Here is a 23,099-nt window from a genome sequence, read left to right as displayed (position 1 = left end):
CAAAATGCAGTGAAGGAACAGAAGAAAATTCTAAATTAAATCAATATTTGGTGTGACCACCCTTTGCCTTCAAAATAGCATCAATTCTTCCAGATACACTTGCGCAGTTTTTGAAGGAACACGGCTGGTAAATTGTTCCAAACATCTTAGAGAACTAACCACAGATCTTCTGTGGATGTAGGCTTCCTAAAATTCTTCTGTCTCTTCATGTAAACCCAGACAGACTCGATGATGTAGAGATTAGGGCTCTGTGGGGGTCATACCATCACTTGCAGGACTTTCTGTTCTTCTTTAAGCTGAAGATAGTTGTTAATGACATTGGCTGTATGTTTGGGGTTATGTTCCTGCTGCAGAATACATTTGGTGCCAATCATACGCCTCCCTGATGGTATTGCATGATGGATTAGTATCTGCCTGTATTTCTCAGCATTGAGGACACCATTCATCCTGACCAAATCTCCAACTCCACTTGCAGAAATGCAGCCCCAAACTGGAAAGGAACCTCTACCATGCTTCACTGTTGCCTGCAGACTCTCATTATTGTACCTCTCTCCAGCCTCCAGCGAACAAACTTCCTTCTTCTACAGCCAAATATTTCTAATTTTGACTCATCAGTCCAGAGCACCTTCTGCCATGTTTCTGCACCCTAGTTTCTATGTTTACGTGCTTAGTTCAGTCACTTGGCCTTGTTTCCTTGTCGGGGTAGAGCTTTTTGGCTGCAACTCTTCCATGAAGACCACTTCTGGTCAGACTTCCCCTGACAGTAAATGTCTGTACCTGGGTACCACTGGTTTCTGCCAGTTCTGAGCTGATGCCACTGCTTGAAATCTTCCGATTTCGAAGGTAAATAAGCTTGATGTGTTTTTCATCAGCTGCATTAAGTTTCCTTGGCTGAACACTGCGTCTACGATCCTCAACGTCTTCTTCAAAAGAGCTGGAACTGCACATTTTGAAACCCCTGTCTGCTTTGAAATCTTTGTCTGGGAGAGACCCTGCTGATGCAGTATAACTATGTTGTGTCTTGTTGCTGTGCTCAGTCTTACCATGTAAATGGATAAAAAAATAAACATTTATTGTTTACATTTTTCAAAGCATTCTTAGTTCATAGCATTTTTTCACACCTGCCTAAAACTTTTGCACAGTACTGTATATGTCTGTCCTTGATGTCTCCTTCCTCGTTTTCTTCACGTTTTTAATCAAAGAGAGGGGCTGGGCCGTTATGAAAGAAAGGAAGAAAGGGAGAAGGTAAACTGTTGTGTAAAGGAGATGTTTCATTACTCCATCCTCCATTGAGGGATAAGCACAAACGTCAGAATCGCATTGATTTAAGAGCGAGACCATCTTCACATTCAACTTGTCTTACAAGGTTGTGTCATAGTTGTTTCTTTGTTGTTGTTAATGTGTTATTGTGTGAAATTGATAAGGTATGTATAGGTATGTATGTAGTCGTGAAAATAAACTTATATATTTTGTGTCCGCTATTATCCCCAGTTTCAGCGATCCATAGATACAGAGGCACTAACTGTACTTCATATTTCAAAGCTCTTTTTTCTCTTTATTTTTTTTTGTGCCTGACAGCAGCATACAAGTATTTTCCAAATGACTAAACTACAAATCCCACTGACCTCCTCTGGGCCTTGGGGCCGTTGTCCACGGCCTCCACGGTGAGCGCGTAGGTGCGGCCTACGGCCAGACTGATGCCCTGCATGGCTTTGATCACCCCTGATCGCTTCTCAATCACAAAATGGCCCTGGTCCCCTGCCAGGATGCGGTAGGACACCTGACCATTAGGGCCCTCATCTGCATCCACTGCCATCAGCTGAAAGAAACATTACTTCAGGTTCACAAATAATGGCATGTAAGAATAATTGACAGTTGTTCAAGCTTCTACTTCATGGTTTAAGTAATTGATAGCTCTTAATCCCCAGGACTTCTAACAGTAAACCTTGCTCTACTTTATAGTAAGGACATTTTTCTTCTTAGACACACTTTCTATCATTGTTACATTCTGTAAATATGGGGTGAGGCCATTTCAGAAATGATGACCCATTTTTTTACCTAAAACACAACAAATACCCCAGGATGAGGGGACGAAAAACTAAAATTGAGAACACATAAACAGCACATGAAGGCATCGCATACAAAATTGAAAAAGGGCTGGCATGACACAAATGGAGAAAAGACAACATTTTAAAGCACTCCTAATGAAGCCAAAACTCTTCCTATGACTTTCTAACCACTTTTTTCAGACTTGTTTTCTAGGGCTATTCAACTGAAACTAAAGACCCCGGTTAATAAACTTAAATTAGAGTGTGCCTCCTAAGAAAAACACCTTATTAAATCAAATCATCGGGAGGCCGGGTTCAGAGCGTATCGACCTGGCATTCAACTCGCCCTCCCAACAATCTCCCCCCCCCCCCGTCCTCAGTGGCTAAGAGCCCTGTGGCCCTTTGATTTCCAGCTGTGAAACAGAACCTGACCTTTAGTGTCAATCATTTATGCCAGCATGTTGGAGACCAACTGCCACTGAAGCCATGGTCTGACTGCAAAATAGACTATTACCCACCAATCCCTAAAGCACAGACAAGCAGGCACCGCCAAAAAAAAAGGAAAAACTCCATGGAGACAAGCTTCACAGAGACCTTAGCAATTATTTTGGCTAAATGCCATGTATAAATGAGGCCTTGCTAATGCTATTACTCTAAGTTAGTGGAGTGTTTGGCGCATCGGAGTGTGTTTAAGTATCGATTACCTGCAGGACCGTCTCCCCCGGCTGCATGTCGGTGAAAATGTTGACGCTGTAGGACACGTTGGGGAAAGTGGGCGTGTTGTCGTTGGCATCAATCACCGTGATGTTGACGGTCACCGGTGAGCTTTCCTGGACGCCATCCCAGGCGATCATCTGGGGGGGACCAGGAGGAGGAGGAGGATGAGAAGGATGAGGAAATTTGATAAAGAGAGGGGGAAGAGGGAGGAGAAATGACCTATGAGATCAGCACGGAGAATTCAAAACTATATTTTCTGAACAGTTGATGCATAAAAAAAAGAACTTGCTGATGCAGGTGAACCTGGTGCGGGGGAAGTAAAATGGGACTCTGAGTAGCCATACAGGGTGTCTGCAGGCGCCCCAAGTCACAGTCAGTGGAGGGTCGCAGACTTTGCCAGCTCCACGAGTCATAAAGCAAGCTAATGTGGTGTAAGTGATTTGGCAACACACCAAATGGCCAACTAAAGAGAAAGTTGGTCAAACATATGAGATTAAAGGAAAAGAAAACAATACCTACTCAACTGTATTAGCTCATCTATGCAATAACCCAACAATACCACTTGGGGAGATTCAGCAATAAGCCAGCAAACAAACAGAAGGTAAATTAATAACAGAAAAAGATCAGAACACTAAATCAAAAGCAGCCAATGGTTGTGTACTTGTTAACTCAACTCAATAGTCTGATGCACAACCTTAATTAATGCAGCTCAGACAAAAAAACTTAACAGGGGACCCACCCATCATCATCACCATCATCATCATCATCATCTTTCACCCACACACACACACACAGAAACGCACACCCTGAGCTCCCTGATGCCACGGTAATCTGTGAGATTCACAGGAGAGGTAAAAAGACAAAAAAGAAAGAGGAAGTAGAAAGGAGAAGGTGACAAGAAGCTGTCATTCGTCATATTCCTCATGATTCTTGGAGGCTCAGGGGAATTAACACACACACACACACACACACACACACACACACACAAACACACACACGCACACACACACACACACACATTCTAAATGGGCAAGGATCTGGGATCTGTGCTGAATGGCTCATCTGAAATGAGTCGAGCTATTGATGACAGATACTTTGTGCACAGAGTGGTCTTCACACATACGCACAACTTCTCAATCATGAACACACAAACTTAACCACACACACACACATACACATACACATACACACACACACACACACACACACACACACAAAGTGTACACAAGTGAAGTACAGGCATGTTTCCAGGATGGCATTGTGAGTCCTCAGAGTGGTAGCGGGACAGAGTAGTAGATCTATTCCTCTGACACAGAGATGAAGCCAGCATGCTCTATGCCCCTTCTTCACACCGGGGCTTTCCTTGGCCAACCTGCCACTGGTACTTCTCAGTCTGGCTAAAATAACAAGTTTGTCAATTTTTTTACCCCATTAAATCATTTCCCATCATTCACTGTCATCACCCTGTACACCCACACAGATTTGTGGAGCTCAAGTTCAGAGAGAGAGAGAGAGAGAGAGAGGTGCTGTATTGTTTCAGGACCTCACTGGTCTTAAATTAAAACCATTTTCTGGAAAATAACAGACATCATGCAGCCTGGCACAGCTGCATGATTTATTCATGTTGTTTGTACAATTGTGCTGTCATGTGCTCGGCTCCACAGGCCATGTCACTTTTAAGAAGTGACTCACATCTGCCACTTAATCTCACTGCAGCCTGAGATAATCCTTTTCTAGGACATTCTAAAAAAAAACATTTTACATTCAAACAAATAGTAACAGTTATTCCTCCTATTAGATTAAGAGGCCTACTTTATTGCAGGGAGGACTGGAACACAATCAGATCATATCATTATGAACACCTGCACTACACGGCTGTTCTGCGAGTGAAAGTGTCTGCGCGAGACAGCGCTGGTTTTTGTGAATCAGCCAGTGTCAAGATCGGTGCCCTGAATACCATGAATACTCAGACAGACTCCCTCCCCTCCCTCCTCCTCCTCGTCTTGCCTATCACACAGTGCTACAGGCGCCCACAGCTGCATCAGTATTCACCCAGTCTCAAAGGCCGTCTGGTTTCCACGTCTGCGAGAACCAGGCGCCAGACACAACACTGCTTTGTTTAGGGAGTTTTTTTGTTATTGTTGTTGTTCTTGATGTTGTTGCTGCTGCTTCTGGTGGTGGTGTTGTTGTTTTCACCCATTTCAGGGGATGTAAAATGAGACCAAACACACATATATAGAGGGACACAACATCACAAGATGCTGTTGTCTTAGTGGGTGGCCAACCTGGTTACGAGGAAACTGTGTTGTGGGATAAGGGAGTAGTGGATGGAAATATATAAGACTCCGTTCCACTTGTTTGTTTTTCTGTGTGCTTGAGTGTTTGTTTGTGTGTGTGTGTGTGTGTGTGTGTGTGTGTGTGTGTGTGTGTGTGTGTGTGTGTGTGTGTGTGTGTGTGTGTGTGTGTGTGCACATCTGCAAGTGTTCCTGACAATGTACAGGGGCTGGGCCAAGGTAAATGGAAAACTATCACAAAATTCATCTTGGTGGCATTCCAGTTTCCAACTGTGCGGCACCCCTCGCACTTCTCAATTTAGGAGCTGACAAGCAGGCACTCCTTGGGCTAAGCAATTGGCCAGTTAGAGGCCCCAGCCTAGATGAAACCTCCTCTACTCAGCGGCAGGAAGCGCTGCAGAAAGGAGTCAAGCTGCACTGCATCAACACACCAGTGAAGAGACTTGGCAGTGTCGCGGACACAGAATAGCAAAAAGCCAGACACTTGCACACAAAAACCTGCATCAACTAACAAATGTATACACAAACTCCTAACCTGAACACAAAAAAATCGCGCACACACACTCACACTTGACTTAAATACTGCATATCTCTAGCAATAACACTCTACTGTCAGAGGAGAGCACTGCAATTAATTACGCCTAATTTCATTATGGGATGCTGGCGTCACGGGCGTCAGACAGGGCTAATAGGAAAGCCCAAGTGTATCACATTATACCGTGAACAGGGTACGGGAGTAACTAGTTACATTTTACAGAGTTACGGAATTGAATGAGGAAATGAATGTAACTGAAAACTGTTACAGTTACTGAAAAAAAAATATGTGATTAAACTAATCAAATTATCGGAATATATGTGATTTAGAGCTTTAGAGCTAATATGTAGAATATAACATTCATCTTATTGCTGTGTATCTTCCACCATCTAAACAGGCTCCATTCATTTGGCAATATGCTCTCAAATATTAAGGGTTGTTTTTGACAGTGTAACTAGTAATCTGCAACCTATTACATTTCAAAAACAACCTTCCCAACCCTGACCGCAACAGTACCATTCATCTTAAAACTCAATTTTTCAAAAGATCTCCTCACTCTGATTGCTGTCACTGGTGCCTACAATCAATACAAAAGGCCATGGCCAGCTACTGATCCCTTACTTATAGCTGTTTGTATACATGAAATGTTAACACAAGGATTTTAGAGCTTGTACACAAACTCAGTGACTAACTTAAGTGAAAATAGGAACAAGACATACCAGGAACAACCACAGACACACACACACACACAGACACACTCAAACTATCTTATACTAAAACAGACACACAGACACACAAACACACACACACACACACACACACTCAAACGCTCTAATACTGACACACACACATACACTCACACACACGCACTCTGTCACATATCATATTACTGCAAACAGATGGCTCCTGCCAAGAAATAAAACAGGGGGTATAAAACTGGCAGTCTTTTGTATGGGCCACAATAAGGTATTATTCTGCCGACCACAAACACACCATTGTTCTGTCTCAGAGTCTGTTAAGTGTAGGGCCTGCTATGTAATACACTCTATCATTATGATGCACTATACAAAAATACACAGCTGAACGCCGTGTTGTCACAATGTTGCCGTATGCTCACTTCACCCAGAAAGCGACAAAATTGGCACTTGGAATAATTTCCTGTTCACCGAGTTTGCAGTAGGACATTTGCTGTGACTTGCTTGTACATGTGGTGCTGGTGTCAAAATCTGTCAGGTGACTTTAGCCTAAGAAGTGTTGTAAAGGGGTCCTCAAAATAGGATCACTGAACTAGAAACAAATTAAAGCCGAGATCAATCAATAGGTTAATCACATTAATTGAACCGATCACATCACCAGAGAAGCCACACTGTAAGCAACCTGTGCTATTAAACGCTCCTCCATACATACGGTCATATAATCCTTACTTCAAATAGGTTTGAATTATTTTAACAAATCACTGGGCTGTTCATGTCATGGCTACAACAATGTTACTTTCTGAGTGAAAAACAGGAGTGAATTACAGTCAATCATATTCAGCACATTTTACAGTCAAGCAGAATACAGCTGGACAGTAAACAAGTGGAATGAAAGAAAGAAAGAAAGAAAGAATAAAAGAGTAAAAGAGAAGCACTGTTAGAGAGACAGGGGGCTTCTGTTTAGGAATCATTTGTTGGGTTAACACTGGCAAAGGACAGATTATGGGTAATAGTACCTGCACCTACAATAACATGGCAGAAAATGACTGGAAACAACCCAGGCAGATCGTTTAAACACAGTCGGACGCAGGTCGTTTTGCAATTTTCAGCTGAGGGTGTGCATTCTTGATGGGTGTATCAGTAACGTCTGGCCTCCAAACCCCTCACAATGCATTATTTCACAGGCAAACACATATCAGTGTGTGTCGAACCACTCACTGTGCAGAAAACTCTAAACTAACTATTTCTTTCTATATGCACCCACTTAGCTGTTCTACAACCAATACTTTGAATACTGGCTCTCTCCATCTCTATCCGTTATCAATCTGGATTGTATCATGTATATACCACCTAATATGTATTATGTTTGCTTGCTGTGACTCTCGCTTCCACTCCTGTCTTCTCCCACCTCCCCATCTTTTTTCTATCCCTCTACCCGGCCAGTTCCAAGCCGATGGGTTCCCTCTAGTGAGCTGGGCTCTGCTTAAGGCTTTCTCCTGTTAGTAGAGGAGTGATTGGTCTAGTGGTTTCAGGCTCTGGTCTTTGTAAAGAGCTTTGAAAAAAATGTACAATCTACTGTGAAATGCGACCTAATGGGGTTGGTATGAATGCAGCATTACTACATTAGTTTCTATACCAATCAAAAAGCCTCCTGAAGTTCTCTCCGAAAGAATATAGAACATATAAGTAAGCAAGATAGAAGAATTGAAAGAGACAAAGCAACACAGAGAACATAACAGAGATGGAGGGAGAGTGGGAGGGACATGAAGGGAGCGAGGCAGAGAGATGCATGAAGGGAGGGAGACAGGTGCAGGTGCAGGTGAACGGTGAAAGGTGACAGTGACTCACCTCCAACACGTAGCTCTGCTGTGCTTCACGGTCAACAGGCTTCAGCAGCGTCAGGTGTCGGGCAATCCCCCGCGGGGTCACGGAGAAGATGCTGTCGTAGCTGCCCAGGGAGATGTGCACCATGGGGTCTCTGGTCTAACACGTAAACAGGAGACAAAAGGACACGTCACTGTCAACGTGAACAATGAGACAGGGGAATAAGACGAAATAGAAAAAGACAGGGAAGAAGATCCAAACTTGTGTTCAAGTTTCAGCACTTTGCAGAAGAGTTAAGACAGTTTGATAAAAGCAGAAAAGAAGCTAGGAACATGCCATGGTACTTGGGTCAAAGCTATTCTCTCCATGCTGGATGGGAAATTCTAGGTAAACCCTAAACGCTTCTGAATAGATAATTTCATCTACTGTGTAATGTCTGGAAATGAACGACTTCAGCCACCGCAGGGGTGATTAAACCTGAAACAGTGTCTGGACATTACCGGCAAGACCCAGTATGTCTAGAACATAAAGCGACAATTCACCAACGAAATGAAAATTCTCATTCCTCATGGCAGCTGTCACCCATAAAAGGGTTTCTAGTCAGCAAAGCACTGAAAAGAGTTATCCAGCAAAATGACAGTGATCAGACAGAACTAGGCTCCATTCAACTCTATAGGAAAGAAAAAGCTCCATTTTCAAGAGTATAAGGACTCTCTGCTTTCAAGTATTTCCGTTTTCGACAGAAAAATAACCTCTAATATGCGGATACACTAGAATGACAATGAGCAGACACTGACAATATTCAGTTCTGAATGAGCCGGTAGAGCAATAGCTCACTCATACATTTAAGTCCTGATCTTTTCCCTGGGGGTTATTCAATAGGCAATAAACACTAAGTGCCTACAATAACACTTGAGCAGAGGAAACCTTCAACTATTAAAACATCAACTAACTAAAACATGGCGGTTGATGTTTGGCTTGTCACTAAGGCATAGTTAGACACTGATTTTGTGAAATAATTATCAGAGAACAACCAACAGGTAGGATGTTGGCTTGGTTTCTCTTTTTTGATTTTGTCATCACCGTCTACTGCTTGTCAAATGATGAGTTAAGCAGTGCGTTCTTCTTCGAATAAATTCTCTGGCTGATGCAACAATGAATCCGTGTGCAGGAAGTTAGTCCTTAATTGAGAACCAAAGTAAAAGTGAGAGGATTTTTCAATTGTCCTGATCACCACATCCCCCGGTGTTCTCAAGACATGAAAAACGGGAAAACTTCAAAGCCATACCCACTAGGCTACAAGCACACACACACACACAAATCAATAGGCAAAGGCTGGAAACCATGCTTAAGAAACAAAACAAATCGAATAATTGAAAAGAGTCAGCTCAGCAGCATTAAGACAAGTAAGAGAGAGAGAGAGAGAGAGAGAGAGAGAGAGAGAGAAAGCGAGAGAGAAAAATATAGAGAGAAAGAAAGCAAGAAAAACAAACACTTCACTTCAAATTACACACTTTCCTCTGAATACCTACAGGCGTAGCATTAGCTGTGAGCTGACGTCGGGAGAAAAAACATATGGCTGGTTATGGTGGATTATACTCTTAAACACAGACTTGCTCAGAGACTGATTTAGGTGCTGTGCAGCAGCGCTTGGCAATCTAGTCAAAGCAGTAATGAAACAATGCAATTTCACAGTAAGATAAAAGAAAAACATAATTAAAACAACAAAATAAAACAAAATGTCTACAATGACATATAAACTAATTAACCTTTCTCATAGATGCTTCCTGATTGTTTTGGTTATGCTATTACTGCCTTGTCATTTGACTGTGTTCAACATCCACAAGCCTTGATGGCTATGTGAAGTGAGCGCTTCAGTAATGAGGTTTTGTAGTTTGGGCAGGCTGGGACTGTCTTACGGATTGATTAGTACACATGTTGAATGGCTGTCTCCCTTTGTCTCCCACAAACATGGTAGGAATAACACACGTTTTTTAAGGGGGAAAAAACTGAAACTTCAAGGTTTCAAACATTTTCTGAACGATGATTAAGATTTCTTCAGACTAGAACTATATGTTTGCATACATAATTATTTTTCTACAATCTCACATACTAGGGAAAGCTGCACCGCTGTCAAAAAGACATTTTATAATGTGCCACTACCCAACAAACGACTATTCACACATCCATGATGGTTCATCCATGCTCTCCAGCTGTCAGAGTTCTATTACATGAATCTTTCATTATCACCCAATCATTTTTCTCTTTTATGTGATGATGTCATCACTCTGATGTCTCTTTCCTTTGAGTGCAAACGAAGCTTATGAGAAGAAAAACGGGAAAGTGGGGGAAATAAGAAAAAAAGAATAAAAGACGTTCCTACCTCCTCGATGTCATTATCGAGGGCGATGATGGCAAGCGGGGCTGTGAGATTGGCGTTGTCGGAGATGGTGGTGCCTACTGGTGCTGATTCGCTGATAAAGCCGTAGTACACGGGCGCCTGAAAGTAGGGCGCCTGATTGTTCTCATCAAGCACCTCAATGTGCAAATTAGCGAAGGCCGGGAGCGGGTGTCCATTGTCTTGTTCAGCCTATGAGAGAGAGATAAATAGAGAGACAGAGGGAGAGAGAGAGAAAGAGAATTGGGAGTTTAAAGAAGACAAATTAAACATTAGAGCAGGAATCTCACCGGCATCCAGCAGAAACTGTATATGGAGTTGACAGTGTGTCTAATTATAGTGTTCTGGTAACACCAATGACAGATCAGTGTCGTCTTTGCCATTGACTTTGGGTGGACATTTTCCTGACCAGGCTATTTTCTTCTGAATGTGCCCTGAACTGAAATAGAATGCGCCCTACTTTAAATGCCCATTCCTAATATTTTGTTTAATAGCCAAGTGAGACACTTTTGAACTGCCTCTGTCAGTATGTGTGCTAGTTTGCCACAAAGGTAGAAGCATAAAACAAGGTGTCTAAAAAGCTATACAAGGAGCCTCCCTACATAACAAATGTTTCTATTCTTAAATAAATATCTATACTAAGGTATACTTGTGTTATAGCTTTTTTATTTTATTCCGCTGCGCGTCGGGGTGTTGTTCGCCCCGTCGGGATTTATTTTTGGATAATGACCTCCGGACAATACATTATCCCTTACATAATAACAACCTGATATGGTGTTTTCACATTAATGTACTTCTGTATATACTTCATAGCATCATGCGACTGATGTTTAGATAATTAGGCAGCGCATTGTTTAGACACTGAGCTGTGCAATCTTATTGAGGTGTATCTTGAGATGTGTGTGAGGCTGTTGTGTGTTCTGACCCATCATTAGTATGGAGGGGGCACCAGGCATCACTGTTGAGCCTTCTGGAGGTGATGTTGGCCTAATTCAACGAAACACTGATGAAGGAAGGTGCCCCATTGACAACCCCTGTAAAATGCTGTTACTGTTGTTGTTGTTGTTGTTAAGTATTGCTTAGTATCAGTAAAATGGTCGTAGTGCACCCTGTTGTGTTTTATTACTTGGGATGGGTTGTTGGGTGGAGTGCTTGCATGTGACAGTGAAACGTGTGGCTGCTGTGGGAAGTCCCTAGTCAATAGCACAAATAATGTAACATGTTGTCCTGTGTTTACTAACGTTACCTGACAGAGATCTTACACAGCTAAGAAAACAGACTGTGCCTTTGTTGACATACACATAACACTTCTGGCAAGGTCAAGCTTTGTATTGTTTTCACACTAGGGTGAGATGTTATGTGTTATGTGCGTTTTTCTGTGTTCTGACAGAGTCTGGTCCTTAACACACATGGTATGTTGCAAGATGGCACTGGAAAACTGAATCTTTTTCTCTAAGCTACCTGTATCACTTTGACTGCTGTCAAATGAAAACCCCAAGGGAAGTTCATTACTCATTCACAAAGGCTGCATCCCACAGCCAACACAAATCAATGTCAAGCCTCATGAACAACAGCAAAGAGAAGAGCAGCAAACAACCTGACAATCGGTTAAGAAATTATTAATGAGAGGGAAAGTGGTCACTGCTTTTCAATCTGCTATGAATAACTGTCTGAAAAAGGTTGACTCCAATAAAAACTTAGGAGTTTGCTAGGAAACTAGCAAAAATGGGGATCACACCTTATTTGGAAGGTCCCCAACAAACTATCTACAGATGCTCAGGTTATAAAGAAACTATTTTTTGAAACTCTGGGCCTAGTTTCCCGAACGCTAAAAAGGACTTGAAATCGGTCGTAAGAGGGATATTGCAGAGCGGTTCCCGACGCCACACTTACAGCAATGATGAGTCTACGATGTCGCCAAAATCCACGTAGGCCGTTAAGATACGTCGTTATCGGGAAACGAGGCCCTGTTCAGTACAATTTATGGTTAAAGTTAGTGTTAGGGGTTGGGTTTGGTTAAGGTTACGTTCAGTGAACAATCAAAAAGACTTAACTTGAATTTCAACAAACCGTTTGTTAAGTCTCTGTAAGTGGACTATCCAAATAAAGTGTTAATAGAATAGTTGGTTTTCCCTCCATCCCCACTGATGCTCAATAATGTTTTTCAATGTGAGGGCCACAATCAATTATCTGCCCAACCAACTCTTTAAACACAAATGACTACAAATTAATATAAATGCTCTCCATTCTTATTGCAATTAACTAAATTGAAATTAATTACTTAAATGACAAATAATTAATTAGTGGAGGGAAAATAATACATCATAAAATCTGATTTACATTATATTATGGAGTTGTCATTCTAATAAAAACATAATACTGGATTTTAAGATTCTTTAGAAGAATGGGTGCTACAGCAAACTCAGTTCAGTTGAGTTGCAATTTGAAGGACAGTCCTATTACAGACCAGGGGCCGTATTCACAAAGCCTTTTATCTTACCACTAGGAGTGCTCCTAACTCGCGCTAAAACCTTTTACGTAGGAGTAATTTCTTAAAAGTGATTCACAACGGCTCTGAGACCTACTCATACTAAGGATAATACCAACTCCTAAACTTAAGATAAAAACTCTGTTGCTATGGATGACGTCCATTCTCATGCACGAGTTTAGAAGGGGTGAGGACGGTGATTGGTTGTTGACAGGCTCTCTCATTAAAAACTCATTCGTGACGTCCCTCTAACAATCCCACTATATCAACTGAAAATAAGAGAATAACCTAGGCTTCAAATTAAGTCATATTAAATAGTTATGGACAGTGCAGTTAGCAGAATGCACACGCATGATGACAAGTTTGTGCATCCAACGGGAATTACACTTTGCACGATAAGATAAATAGAAAGCGATCAATATATAATATGGCAATTGCATGTAATCAAGGCAGTAATAATTAAAGCACCCAGCAAACTGTTCGGCTATTATATAGGGATGGGAACCGAAACCCGGTTCTTGTTTAGAACCGGTTCCTAATGAGCCGAATCTTTGGAATCGTTAGCCAAATTCATAACCGGGTCTGTAAACGGACCTCTGTGCCGTTTGCGCATGCGCGAACTCTTCCTTTAAAAAATCAGACCGCAGCAGAAATGGCAACTAGACAGAAGCGATCTAAAGTGTGGGTTTATTTCACTCGAACAAATGCAAACATGGTCACTTGTAACGTCTGTAAAACATGTATTTCGTCAAAGGGAGGAGGTACATCTACTATGAATAAGCACTTGAGCACACAACATGGTATTAAATTACAAGATTGTCATGTTTTTGATGCCTGCAGCAGCTCAACTAACGACGGCGCTTCATCCCTAACTTACCGAGGTAAACTCCTTAAAATGTTGTATCATAACAGGTGTTTCTCGTGTGTTATTCAGCAAACGTTTGCGTTGTCGTGTTAACCATACTTAGCATTTAATTGCTTAACAGAATGGGCGATGTTGGACATTGTCATCTTAGGCTAGCTTAGCTGTAGAATCTTCTATTTTCAGCCGTTGGCTTGAGGCAGAGGCAGTGCTTGCCTCCACTCTGTTGGTTCTAGAAAGTTTGCTGATAACACACGAGTAACACCGTTATGATCAAACATTTTGAGGAGTTTACCTTGGTAAGTCAGGGATCTGGGATGAAGCGCAAAAGACTCTGTTAATAATGGCGCTGCCTAGCAACGCGTGCAGCTCCCTAGATATGGATAAGTTTCTCGTAGCCAATTCAGTTGCATCAATAGTTAAGTTTTAAATATACTGAGTGCCTAGTTTGCGAATCATCTTTGTTCAAATACGTATGTGAGGCATTGTGTGCATGATACAAGTAAGTATGTTTCAGTACGTTATTGTGTTTGTAGTGGGTTCTACATTACTATTAGAAGCGTTAAGCATATAGTTCGCGATTAGCCATACAACCAAGCAACCTACAAGAAAATATACAGTCCTTTACTCAATAACAAGGGCTTCATGTCAGATCAGAAAATTCAACGATTTTGTTAGTGCCATTTTATTGCCAGATTTAGTTTATCTCAAGAGTGCAATGAGGGAGGGGTTTAGATTGGACTAACCTAAACTAAACCTGGATGCATTGTAATGTTCCAACAATTATGAGACATTTCCTGAGGTATATCTGCTCTGGAAAAGAAAGATCAGTAGGTAGCAGAGGAAGGGTTGTATAGGTGTTGTTTGCCATTTCACTCATTCACTCATACACTCATCTACAGTATAGATGAGTGAATGAGTGAAATAGCAATCAACAGTGCTCTTCAATGTCAATGTATAGCTTTAGAGTTGACACTCTCACCACATATGCATTTAAATATTGTTGGTTTATATTTAGTGGCAAGAATGTCTGTTTTTTAATAAAAGTTTTTGGTTATTTATGTAAACATTCTGTTTATGGTGTGTGCAGCATTCTAGAAATTTATATAAAAGAACATTAATGTAAAAAAAAAAAAAAACCCCGTTTGTGCTCTTTTTTCACCCCTTACCCATTAAGAATCGATAAGAGAATCGATAAGGAATCGAATCGATAAGCAGGAATCGATAAGGAACCGGAATCGTTAAAATCGTAAAGGTTCTCATCCCTACTATTATATTTCCAGCCCTTGACCACTTCAAATATCAGCACATACGGCCCTTCAAGCCCTCCAATCTTAATTGATCAAAGCGAAACGAACGTGAACCGTAGCCTAGGCGAAAGCCTACTGGTCCCAGGACCAATAGCCACTGTCACCCCAGCGGCATCCAGCTGGTAAGTTCTCAAAAACCTGCGACCGCTCTCCGTTGAAATGCACGAGTCATCGGTACATCCAGGCCACGGTGGACGAATTATTGTAATGTGTGTCCCGTCACTGGACATTCCTGCGATCGCCATGGAATTTACTTTGATATTGTGTAATAGGCGATTGTCCAAAAGCAACTGGATAAACTGTTGGATGATGTGGGGTCTACAGTGCGTTGATAGTTTGATGAATTAAACGGCTGACTGATGATTCCCAGTGTCGTCATTTGCGTTTTCCGCGAAGCCAAATGCTATCTTTATGTTTCCAAACATTTCACTTCGGGACACATCGTTGTTTAAAGGCGTCATTGCATCCTGCGAGAATTCTACGACAATATTAATACCTTCACGGTTTAAGCAATGTCTTTTATCAATTCCAAGTCGGCTGCAGCCATCTTACGATTTTTTGTGAATAGGTCTTAGCGACTTAGGAGTCCTCATGAGGAGTTTTAAGCTGTCCTAGACTTAGGTGCTACTTTTAGGGATAAATTATTTTGTGAATTGCTCTTAGTAAATAAAATTAGGAGTCCTACATTTAAGACTGACACGGCCATTATTTTTAGGAGTTTCTCCTAAATTCGCCACTTATGACCTACTTTAAGATTCTTTGTGAATACGGCCCCAGGTGACAACACCTATAACACCTATAAACTTACTCTGCCTGGTGACATTGAAGAAGTGTTTGGTAAAATTAATTTGTGAAACCAAAAAAAAAAATGTAAAATAAAAAAGCTGTAAAACTGTAAATGTAAAACTGATAGCGATTTAAGCGTTCAGAAATGTTATGTATCAGGGGCCGTATTCACAAAGAATCTTAGGGCTAAAAGTAGCTCATAAGTGGCGAATTTAGGAGAAACTCCTAAAAATAATGGGTGTGTCAGTCTTAAATGTAGGACTCCTATTTTTTTTTACTAAGAGCAATTCACAAAATATTTTATCCCTAAAAGTAGCACCTAAGTCTAGGACAGCTTAAAACTCCTCATGAGGACTCCTAAGTCACTAAGACCTATTCACAAAAAGTCTTAAAATGGCTGAAGCCAGACGCAACGTATTGGAGACAATGAACGACTCTGAATTGTTGAGAAGATATCGCTTAAACCGTGAGGGAATCAACATTTTACTAGAATTAGTGCGGGATGCAATCACGTCTCCAACTAATCGAAACAACCCAATCAGTCCGGAAGTTAAATGTTTGATAACATTAAGATTTTTGGCTACGGGGAAAATGCAACTTTGCAACGAAGACAACTACAGAATATCGCAATTATCAGTAAGCTGATTCATTCATCAAAAAATCACCGCACTCTGTAGACCACACATTGTTCAACAGTTTAACCGGTTCCCTTTGGACAATCGCCTACTTCAAAGGATCAAGGTCAATTTCATGGCGATTGCAGGAATGCCTGGTGTCGTGGGTGCCATCGATGGAACACACATTAAAATAATTAGGACGTCTTTGTAATAATAAGGACGTCTTTGTAATCCGCAAAAAGGTACATTCAATTAATACACAGATAGTGTTTGATCCAAATTTCACAATCATAGATATTGTTGCGAAGTGGCCTGGATCTACTCTACGATTCGCGCATTTTAATGGACAGCGGTCTGCGCCAGCTTTTTGAGCGGCACCATGTACCTGCTGGATGCCACTTGTTGGGTGACAGTGGCCATCCATGCAAGACATGGCTTTTGACACCCTTCCTCAATCCACACCCGAGAGCACAGTTGAACTACAACATGCAAGTATACGCATGAGGCCTATTTTGGTGACACAATACCTGTAGCCGCGACGGCTCTTTTAAAGTCCACTCCGCAATCTCCATCCATCATTGTGACTGGAGCGCATACCACCGCTTCTCGCCGTCATCGACAGAGCGACACACGGCAGGGAATGAAGCATTTATGTTAACACATATGTCCTCCCATGCCTCACGCTTCTTTTTTGTGGTCACCCCACAGCCAAATTTAGCTTTTATAACTCCCTTCCTCTTCAGCACACACTGGGCCAATATGGACAGTTGGTCCTGGGACCAGTTCGACTTTCTCTTACGTCTCGCCCTCGTTTCATCCATTATGACATGAGGACTTAAAGAGCCGTATGGACTGATATTTGAAGTGTTTAAGGGCTGGAAATATGCCGATTACCTAATAGTTTGCAGGGAGCTTTAATTATTGCTTCCTTGATTTCATGCAATTTCCGTGTTTTTTTCGGCAATTTCTCTTTCTCTAACGTGCAAAGCGTCATTCTCGTTGGATGCACAAACTTGTCATCATGCGTGTGCATTCTGCTAAGTGCACTATCCATAACTATTTAATATGACTTCATTTGAAGCCTAGGTTATTCTCTTATTTTCTGTTGATTTAGTGGGATCGTTAGGGGGATGTTAGGACTGAGTTTTGAATGACAGCGCCTGTCAGCAACCAATCACCGTACGCACCGCTTCTAAACTCGTGCATGAGAATCGACGTCATCCATAGCAACGGAGTTTTTATCTTAAGCTTAGGAGTTGGTATTATCCTTAGTATGAGTAGGTCTCAGAGCCGTTGTGAATCACTTTTAAGAAATTACTCCTACGTAAAAGGTTTTAGCGCGAGTTAGGAGCACTCCTAGTGGTAAGATAAAAGGCTTTGTGAATACGGCCCCAGATGTTCATACTCGTTAGAGTTTGTGCTTTACTAATTTCCAATAGAGTACATACCTTACTAAAAACAACATATCTGGAACACACTTTCCCCTACCTGGTCTACAATCAGTGCATGATTCAATGCTGAAAGTCCTTCAATGAAAAAGCATACCGTCCATGACCTTATATTCAAATCAGCTCTACACATTTGATACTAAACAAGTCAGAGTACAGATGGTTGAGTGTAGATTCTTCCCTCACTCATTGGCTGTGTCTCAGCACTAGAGCCCTTTGTGTTACCGACAGCCTTTTCCCCACCTGCGATGTTTCAACCTGAATGAAGTGTAAACACCAGTGAGCGGCACAATCTATTTCCACCTCGCTCCAAACAGCATATTTGCAGCACCCTATGGATTTCTTTGTTCTTTTTCCCCTTCTTGTCTTTTGGCTTAAACTGAATCCTGACAGGTGATTGGTGGGGAAAAAACCCAAGTCTGCGAAGATTAATAAGAACCAAGCTGGAAGCGTTAGACTGTTTATCAAAATCAATTGCATCTGTGCAGAGAATTTATACTGCACGACCATCTTGCCATGTCAATAGCTGTTAGACAGCTACTCACCACAATGGGAAAAAATAACACGTACTGTTTATGTTTTACAGTTTAACACTCTTTTTGCTACTTTAAGGACAATTGGAACTTATATTCTAGTGACATTAATGTTCTCAAAGAACTTGCCCCTGACCTCAATGATGCTAGACCTTTGCTAAGGCAAAATTACACCAGTCTGCCAAACATCTTGGATGGGCAACCATTGAAGTGGCGATACATTCTTGGTGGTCTCAGTAGCCTCAGGAATCTTAAATCACATCAGACGTGTTCAAGACGGTCATAATTTACCGGATTCTTCATGGTATTAAAGCTGCTGAACAGCATCTGCACAGTGTAGAAGGTGATTCAGCTTTTTAGGTCAAAAGTAAGGCCCTCCCCCACCCCCTACTCCGAGATCTTAATCCCAATCCTAATGTAGTGAGGGCACAATTCCTCCCAGCAGCCTGTATCAGAAGTAATTAACTTCCCTGTCTCCTGGGAGTTGTCCTGCTAAACTGATAGCTCCTGAGGAGAAAAAAAAATCCTGGTATGAAGATTAAAGTCAAGCCAGGCACTCAAGTGCAATGAAGGACGAGTAAGACCACTTTTGCAAGTGTTAAGGGGTACTATGGATAGGATTACAGCGCCCGCCCAGTCGAAGACTCCCTTTGTGATTCTGTACCTTTCCTCTCTTGGGCATTTACACATTTCTGCAGACGACTGGATGAGCCAATATCATTCGTATCAGAATGTATTTTTCTTTATCTCAAATGTGATGTTCCTTAGAGTCTTGCATCAGAAAGAGTTCCAGAAAATCTCTACATTACCTGCATTCACACCAACATCAGTAGAAGCATGATAGCAACAGATCTACAAAAAAAATCCATGGCATCACCAAATGAAGATGATGAAATGATTTAAATCAAAACGAGCAGCTGAAGCAAAGGCTATGAATAGAGTGAGAGAGAGCTACAGGGATAGCGAGGGAGAGAGGGCAAGAGAGGGAGACAGAGAAAGAAAAGATAGAGAGAGAGAGAGAGAGAGGGAGAGGACTGAGATAAACTCCTGTAGAAGCCTGGCTTGTTTCGCTCCTTTCTGCTCTCTGACTCTTTTGCACTCTCTCTCTCACTCGCTCCGAGTCTGCCGTTGCCCTGCCAACAGGTCTGACAACTTGACAAGCCGCTGTCACAATGGGACTGAGCTCACCTTGGCAACGCTGCGCAAACCTGATAGGAATACAGTGAGAATATAGCGCATGCCACTCTTCCCAAAAGCCTGGCCTCGAGAGCCGTCTCCTCCCACTACCTCAGATCTTGTCTCAAGGTCCTCTCCTGCACTGGCACCAAAGGGATCTGAGGGCCCTTTGCTTCAGGAGAGTTTGGATTGTTGTCTGGCACTCTCATCTTACATCTCTGGGGGTGGAGGGGGGAACTGGTACTCATGGGTGAAAAAAATGCATCTGATAAAGAGTTAAGATGATGATAATGCGTGGCTTAATTAAGCCTTATGGTGTTTTCATGACAGATGGGCCTCTTTGGTGGTGGAATTGGTCCCCTTCAAGGGTCAGTGGTGCAGTAACTTGCTGCAGGGGCTGTTTAAAACTTTATCGGTGAATTAAAAACAAATTAGTGTAATAGCTGAAGTTTGGGCGGAGGAGCGTCTAAAAGAGAACTTTTCATTCCCTTCTCACAACCTATGGAGAGCTATTTCTCAAGGATGCTTAGCATTGTATAACTGTCATTTGTAAGTCTGGCTAAAGGAGTTGCAACCTCAGTCTGCTGTGTGTGTGTGTTTGTGAGCATTCAGTTTTTTACCCGATGTTTCTGTTGAACAGTCTCTTTTTGAATTACAGCAGTGTGCTCTGTGTGTCTATGAGTGTGTGGAAGTGTATGTGTGATGTGTGCATATGTGAGTATATGTGTGTGACTGTGTGTGGCTGTGTGGCTGTGTGTATATGCCTGTGTGTTTGAGTGTCCGTGTATCTGAATGTTTTTCTCTTCGATGCCAGTATTCAACAGTCACTTCCCAGTCCCCTCCCAGCTGTCCGTTATGTGCCACCTAAGGGGGAGCAGAGTGCCACTCAGCAGCGTGACAGACACTAAGGGGACGCTAATAAGACCTTTCTGTTTGCTGCTGGGTTCCAAATGCCATGCCGAATGATTTGAGCCACTATACTGGTCTCTCCCTCTTTCTTCCTTGATGGACATCCTACAGAAAGCTTTCGCAGCGTGCTACTGAGTGAATCATTGCCTTGGGTTGGCGGTTGGTGCGGTTCTACCCCTGCAGGCGTGAGGGATTCGGCAGCACAGCAAATGTTCTTCATGGATCATCAGACGGGCCCCTTTGATGCCCGCTGGGAGACGCCCGTCCGGTTCTTCCGTGGTCTGACTGCCGCAAGACCCAAACTGGGCACAGTAGGTGCAGCTGCATGCTTGATCTATACACCCCCCTCCTTCGGGCTCAAACTCATTCCCTCTTTTTAACTCTCCCCTGCTTTCTCACGCACTCAGTCACACTGCTCTCGCTCTCACTCCCTTTTTCTCACTCTCTTAGACTCAGTCTTTCTCACAGTCACCCTCTTTCTATCTTGTTTTCCCTCTGTCTCTCCATCGCTCCGCCATTCTGACCAGATCACTCTAACAACGCTATTTTCATGCTTCTCCCCTTCCTCACTCGCTTTCCCTAAGCACCTCTTTCTCATTCAGTCTCCTCTAGCTTACTTATTCTCTTTCTCACACAATCACCACTATTACTCTCGCTCTCATTTCACTCACTCACCTGTTTCTGATTGAAACACTCCACTTACGGGACCATTCCTAATGGTAAATGGTTGCCATTACCTTGATTACCAGGTCAAATTTGTGGTAGAGGTCTCTGTTGATGGGCTGAAGAAGATACAGCTCAGCTGTGGTCCGGTTCAATGAGAAGAACTCAGCATAAGTCTCTGGCTTGCCTGTCAAAGGGATACCGAGCAAAAGAAGAAGCAGTGTGTTAACAAAAGTATGCAAAGCAGGTTTTGTTACAAAAGGGCTTTTAATTACAATTAATGCAACAAAACACTGTTACCGACAGACAGCTTGAGATTGTTAGCCATTTTAAAGGTCATACACTTTTGTTTCAAAGTTCACTGTTAACACACTGGTCTTGGTAATCTGTTTCTTCAGAATATGCTCAGGAATGAAAGAGACTGCACGAAGCTGCCAACATTGTGACAGTTTGTCACAATTAGCACCCTGAAGCTTAGCCCAGTCATCTCAATCAGTCTGAATTCCTCTGAGCAGCTGGCTATGCCCTGGGAATATGTGTGTGGACTTGCTGGATTGCATGGTTGTGGGTATGTTGAACAGCAACCTAATGGCAACGAAGAGTGTTACAAAGGTGGTGGCAAGAGGCAAAGTGAAAGACAGACATGCACAAAAAGAGAGATATACTAAAAGTGGAAGAGAACGGGGGTAAGAGAAAGGTATAAATAAATGCAGAGTGGGAAAGAAAAAGGGAAAGGGACACATACATAAGAGTGCATGAGAGAAAGAGGGAAAGAGAAAGAGAAAAATGAACTGAGAGTGGGAGCGAAAGAGGGAAGGAGAAAGAGAAAAATAAACAGAGTGGGAGAGAAAGAGGGAAGGAGAAAGGGAGAGATGCTGAAAGAACAGAGACATTTCATCTGACAGGTGCATACCGATGAGGATGGAGTAGAAGATGCCTGGGCGTTCTGACGGAGGCTGGATGTTTCGGTCCTGGTCCACTGCTTGAATGGGTGGGGTCACGTTCACAGGGTTGACTTTACTCTGAGTAGAAGATGGAGAAAAAGAGGGGGGGTGGGGATCCATTTTTACTATTCATCAGTGAGGGGCCCTCATCTCTTTCTTTTTCTTTCTTGCTCTCTCTCTCTCTCACACTCTCTCTCTAACACACACACAAACAAAAACACACACACACACACACACACACACACACACACACACACACACACACACACACACACACACACACACACACACACACACACACACACACACACATCCAAAATACATGCACACATCACAAATACTTCCCACATCCTCAGTGGCAAGAACTCCTTAGTCATTAATGTCTATTCCATGGCTCTGGTACACTTGAGCACCTTTGATTTCAGTGGTACCTTGATGTTTTGCTGCACCTCTGCAATGTCACTAGCAAACCCATGCAATATTCATGAAAGCTCACACTAAACAGACTGCGCTACAAGACCTGTTGTCACATTAGTTTTCAAAACTATAGTAACACAGAGTAAACATCAGGCATTATTTGACAACTGCTCACGCCGTCTCAAGCGAGCGCACCGTCACTGGAGATATAATGCAGAGACATTTTGTCGCTCCTTTGAGATTTATGTCATTCTTGAGACCGGAGTTCCATGCCTTGCTTCCAAAACCTCATAGATGGGTAAATCTCCCTCCCACTCTTCCACTCTCACGGTCTTTCTTCTCTTTCTCTATTCCAACAACTCTCTCTCTCTCTCTCTTTCTCTCTCTCTCCTTCGTTCTTCTTCTTCATGGGTGTGAAAAATCATAAACAGGCCA

At 42.4% G+C, this 23,099-nt stretch overlaps 1 protein-coding gene across 1 annotated transcript in view; it reads right to left on the bottom strand.

Annotated features, from left to right (window-relative positions):
* The window catches only part of pcdh15b (protocadherin-related 15b), a gene marked incomplete at both ends in the record, with an annotated part of 193,723 nt that overhangs the window by 113,078 nt on the left and 57,546 nt on the right, over window positions 1–23,099 (bottom strand). The window contains 6 exons of the mRNA XM_080835675.1: window positions 1,626–1,819; window positions 2,753–2,902; window positions 8,138–8,272; window positions 10,497–10,703; window positions 21,378–21,490; window positions 22,217–22,325. Coding sequence (XP_080691801.1) covers window positions 1,626–1,819; window positions 2,753–2,902; window positions 8,138–8,272; window positions 10,497–10,703; window positions 21,378–21,490; window positions 22,217–22,325 — 908 coding nt within the window. The remainder of the gene's footprint in view (window positions 1–1,625; window positions 1,820–2,752; window positions 2,903–8,137; window positions 8,273–10,496; window positions 10,704–21,377; window positions 21,491–22,216; window positions 22,326–23,099) is intronic.

Source organism: Sprattus sprattus (genome assembly GCF_963457725.1).
Source record: "Sprattus sprattus genome assembly, chromosome: 3".
NCBI lineage: Eukaryota > Metazoa > Chordata > Actinopteri > Clupeiformes > Clupeidae > Sprattus > Sprattus sprattus.
Note: the sequence above shows the minus strand (reverse complement) of the source record. Positions and strands in the feature narration are given on the sequence as shown.